The sequence below is a fragment of the Tachyglossus aculeatus genome, unplaced genomic scaffold (assembly GCF_015852505.1).
Source record: "Tachyglossus aculeatus isolate mTacAcu1 unplaced genomic scaffold, mTacAcu1.pri scaffold_108_arrow_ctg1, whole genome shotgun sequence".
NCBI classification, from domain to species: domain Eukaryota; kingdom Metazoa; phylum Chordata; class Mammalia; order Monotremata; family Tachyglossidae; genus Tachyglossus; species Tachyglossus aculeatus.
In genome coordinates, this window is record NW_024044845.1 from 2,033,726 (window position 1) to 2,038,923 (window position 5,198).

Here is a 5,198-nt window from a genome sequence, read left to right on the forward strand (position 1 = left end):
TTTTAGACTGTGAGCCCACTGTTGGCTAGGGACTGTCTCTATCTGTTGCCAACTTGTACTTCCCAAGTGCTTAGTACAGTGTTCTCCACCCAGTAAGCGCTCAATAAATACGATTGATTGATTGATTGATCTGGTCCCGTTTCAGAGTTAGATCACCTCAAATTAGTTTAAACATCTCACCCTAATGTAAACTTCCTTTAGGTAGAGAACATGTCATGGCTTCTTGTTGTAATTCCCAAGCACTTAGTAGAGACATTGCATTCAGGAGATAGTCATAAATGTGGACAATAAGGATTTCCCCAAGCCTACCAAACACTTCACTTGTTGCAATTCAAAGAAATTTCATTCTATTGGGCGCTTTGTGGAATGGAGAGAAATCAACAATCAACTCACCATGCATAGTTTTAGAAAGTTATAGTCATGCCCTTGACTCAACTTCTCTATAATAAATTTATTCTTGGAGTACGTTTATATTTAATGTACTATTTACTAAGAATTTACTATATGTCCAAGGACAGTGTAAAATGATGGGTTAGTGTAGAGGATAATCAGACAAAATTCCTGTCCCCCATGGAGCTCACAGTCTAAGAGATAGGGAGAGCAGTTATTTCCTCTCCATTTAGAGACAAGGAAACTGAAGCACAGAGAAGTTATGAGACTTCTACAAGGTCACGTGGCTGCCAAGTGGTGATGCAGGGATTAGCAGCCACATGCTCTAACTTCCAGGCCCTAGCTCTATCCACCAGACCACGCTGCCGCTAGTTTTATTGGAGTTTCCTGGAGCCCAGTACCGTGGTTTTGCAGAGATTGTCATCTCTGAATATCATAAATTTCACTCTATCCTTTTAAAAATGAGGAGGCCACAAAGGTTTTTCTCCTTCTGTGACAGCCTAAGGCCTGGAATCCATCTTTTTTGGCCAAGTCACTATTACCTCCAGGCTAGCACACTTGGGAATCTGTAACATATCTTTCTTATCTCTAGGAGAATTCATTCAATCGTATTTATTCAATCGTATTTATTGAGCACTTACTGTGTGCAGAGCACTGTACTAAGCGCTTGGGACATACAAATTGGCAACATATACAGACGGTCCCTACCCAACAGCAAGCTCACGGTCTAGAAGTCAGATGCCTCTGGGCTACACCTGACCATGGATGCTGATAAAGAGATAAGATAAGCAAGTAGTATTCACTTAGCCTCCCCCTGGAGTGAACAAAACAAGGCAGAGGTCAGCCACACTAGACCCCATAAAAGTCGGACCCAGAGAACAGCCCTTTGTATCAGGACAAGACCACCATGAGCTAGTCTAATACTCTCCTCTACACAGAGTTTGGAACCCCTTTCTATGATGGCACTTCTAGGAAGATGGGGCAATGGATGGTCCTCATTTGTATGTGAGTAGATCCCCCCAACCTCCACTTTGACCTAGGTGAGCCAGATAGCTCACTACCGTTTTTGCACTGAATGCACCTTTGACCAAGGGGAATCTGAGTAGCTGCTGACTGTGTTTGTGATTGATGTTTGTACTGAATGTGCTCTGACCGAGGTATCCAAGTAAGCTATGGCCATGAATCACACTATAATGCTTTGGACCTAGGTGAGCCCAGTGATTCAGGCCATGTTGTAATTAATTTGCTAACATATTGAATTGACTAGGTGAACGCAGACATTAGACCCTGTTGTAATGAATTCTATTACTATATTAGATGATCTTGGGGAGCCTGCTTTTTAGGCCTTAAGTTTCTTCTTCTTCCTTTTTATGATACTCTTCTTGTGTCTGTACACAGGGGACTCAATAAAGAGATCAAGATCCTTCCTTTTTTAAACAAAAATGTATCTTGGCTTGTTCTTTCTATCTCCCATCTCTTACCAGCCAGTGAAAGGGGATTCTGAAACCCAGGTCTTATCACACTGGTCACACCTTCCAAAGGAGGCTTCTCACACCTTGAGGGAGGGAACCTTAGACACAAGTCCCAGGAAAGAACGGTGCACATCCTTATTCTTCAGAGAGTATATGATGGGATTCAACATGGAAGTGTTGATCCCATAGAAGAGAGAGATCATCTTTCCACTCTCCAGTGAGATGGGGGACAGGGGCTGCAGGTACATGTAGTTGGACGTCCCAAAGAAGAGCAAAACCACCAGCAAGTGAGAAACACAAGGCTCGAAGGCCCAATGGCGGCCCTTCACCAGTGGGATCCTCAGCACGGACCGGACGATGAAGCAGTAGGAGATTAGGGTCATGAGGATCAGGAGGAAGAGGAAGCTGTTGAAGAAGAGCTCTGACTCATTGGCCACGGTATTGACACGGGAGAGCTTTAGCATTGCAGGCACCTCGCAGAAGAAGTGATTCACTCGGTGGCAGCCACAGCAGGGCATCTTCAGCATCCATGTGGACTGGAGCACTGAGGTGCTGACCCCACTAAACCATGAGATAGCTACTAGCTGGAAGCAAAGCCTGTGGTGCATAATAGTGGAGTAATGCTGGGGTTGGCAGTTGGCCACGAAGCGGTCAGAAGACATGGCCATCAGGAGGATACATTCATTGGAGCCCAAAGCCAGAAAGATGAAGAGCTGAGCCACACGGCCGCCATAGCTTGATGGCTCTGTGTGTGCTGCGAAGTTTGACTAACATCTGAGGGACGGTGGTGGTGGTTGTGGTGTAACAGAGATCTAGAAAGGAGAGGTTGGTGAAGAAGAAGTACATGGGGGTGTGGAGTCGTGAGTTCATCCAACACAGCAGGATGATGGTCAAGTTTCCCAGGATGATCAGGATGTAGGAGACCAGAAAGATCACAAAGAGGGGCAGCTCCAGCCAGGGCTTGTCTGAGAAGCCCAGCAGGATGAAGTTTTGTGAGGAACTCCCATTGGCCAGGTCCATGCTGGCTCACCTCTGGGACACCTGCAGGACAAAAGAGAAACGAGAGCGAGGAGGATAAAGACCAGCCCACCGTTTGTCATGTCTAGGATGAGCAATGGTCTGGCAGCAGAACTTCTATGGGGATTACAGAGTTGAGGAAGAGGGTGGGAGAGAGGGGGACAAATCATTAGAAAGTGCTTACTATAATTGTCAGGTTAAATTTGAGTTAATTTGAGTAAGTGAGGGGAAACTAAAAAATAAGAATGCAGGTATTTATTAAGCCCTCCCTGTGTGCTCAAGTGCTGTGCTATGCCCTGGGGTAGATAGCAAATAATCAGATCAGATACCACCCTGGTTCCACACCAGGTTCTCTTAATCTAAGAGGAAATCTGTCTTTAGTTCTGACAGTAACGTAAACTGAAAAGGGAGATGGAGCACTGGGGTGAGGGTTAGAAAAAGGAAGCACTGTGAGTGGGAAAGCTGCATGTGAAATGAAGATCAGTCTTGGTAGTAGTTGGTGGAGGAAGTAGGTTGGGTTTAGTATGTCTAGAGCATGACTGAAAGAGAGCTTGATGAAAATATAATTCACACATGAAACATTCTGGGCATGCCACCCCTCTCCTCAAAAATCTCCAGCGGTTGCTGGAAATCTCCATATCGAACAAAAACTCATCACTATTGGCATCAAAGCCTTCCATCACCCTGCCCCTTCTTACCTCACCTCCCTTCTGTCCTTCTACATTCCAGCCCGCTCACTCTGCTCCCCTGCTGCTAACCTTCTCACTGTGCTTCATTCTCACCTGTCCCGACATCGACCCCTGGCCCATGTCCTACCACTGGAGCACCCACCCTCCTCAAATCCACCAAACTAGCACACTTCCCCCCTTCAAAGCCCTACTGAAGGCTCACCTCCTCCAAGAGGCCCTCCCGGACTAAGCCCCCCTTTTCCTCAGCTGACCCTCCCCTCCACGTTGCCACGTTACCTCAAAGGTAATAAATACCTATGCTCTATTCCTCTCTCCCAGCCCCACAGCACTTATGCATATATCTATAGTTCTATTTATTTATATTAATGCCTGTTTACGTGTTTTAATATGTATATACCTATAATTCTACTTATTTATACTGATGCCTGTTTACTTGTTTTGATGCCAGTCTCTCCCCTTCTAGACTGTAAGCCCAGTGTGCGCAGGGATTGTCTCTCTTTATTGCTGGATTGTACTTTGCAAGCACTTACTACAGTGCTGTGCACACTGGGTAAGCTGAGTAAGCACTCAATAAATACGATTGAATGAATAAATAAGAACTTCTGCCATATAGGGTGTGAGGGAATAGAATGAGATATTAGAGGAAGGGAAGGCAGGGTCAATCCCTGGAGGATTTTCAGAATCCATGGCTGAGGGAGATACTGACAGTGAGGAGACAGAAGGAGGCCCGGAGAGATCTCAGTAGCATGAACTCACCCTGTATATGGTTCTGCATAATCATCAAGGTCTGAAAAATCTGGGTGGGATTTGGAGATGGAAGGAGAGATGGCTGATGAGAAGCAGGAATGTGTCACTTGCTTGTTTGTATTTCCCAAGTGCTTAGCACAGTCGTCCCTCAATAAATGCAGTTTCTATGACTGCTGTTACTGCTACTCAATCCCCAAATGTAATTATCCCACACCAAGGGAAGTGGAGATCTGGTGAGGTCATAATTCGTTTGATCAGGTTAGCTAATTAAACCAGATAATTCAGACCCCAGAGTGGATTCTGTGGCTAGAATTATCCTGCTGAGCTACATACAGTGATCAAATCTGCCAGTTCTTCCTCAGTCCTACAGTTCAGTCAGGATGTTTGAACTAGTCTCTGTGGGAGCATTCGCAAGCTACTTATCCTCTCTGGTCCTAATCTGTGAAACGTGGCTCAGAACCTGAGCACCTATATGCCTCCCAGAGACCATGGGAGGTTTTGTGAGAGTGGGGATGTGATGTCTTTGGGACAAAAATGTATGACATTCATTCTAATATTACTACTTCCTTTCTGAAGATCCACAGGGTACTGATGTCATGTGGAACTGAACGGTGTGTGGGGTGCAGGTGGGATTGTTGTGGGAGGGGGTGCATATGTCTGTAAACCCTTTATGATCCATGGAATCATTTTGAGCTCGACTCGCATTCCTTTCTTCACACATAGAGACAGAAAAAATGAGAGGGAGAGAGAGGACAATAGAGGAGAGAGAAAGAAAGAGAGGCAGTGGTAGAGAGAGCAAGAAGAAAGAACCAGGAGAGGGAGAAAGACTGGTCAATCACTCATTGGTATTTTCTGAACACTAACAGCCCTGTGTTAAGCACTT

The 5,198-nt window shown here is 45.4% G+C and overlaps 1 protein-coding gene across 1 annotated transcript; it reads right to left on the reverse strand.

Annotated features, from left to right (window-relative positions):
* Window positions 1-1,939: 1,939 nt before the first annotated feature.
* LOC119922561 (olfactory receptor 2B2-like) lies at window positions 1,940-2,882 on the reverse strand. The gene is given in 2 exon segments (XM_038742316.1): window positions 1,940-2,599; window positions 2,601-2,882. Coding segments are annotated over 2 exon segments (942 nt in total).
* Window positions 2,883-5,198: the final 2,316 nt, after the last annotated feature.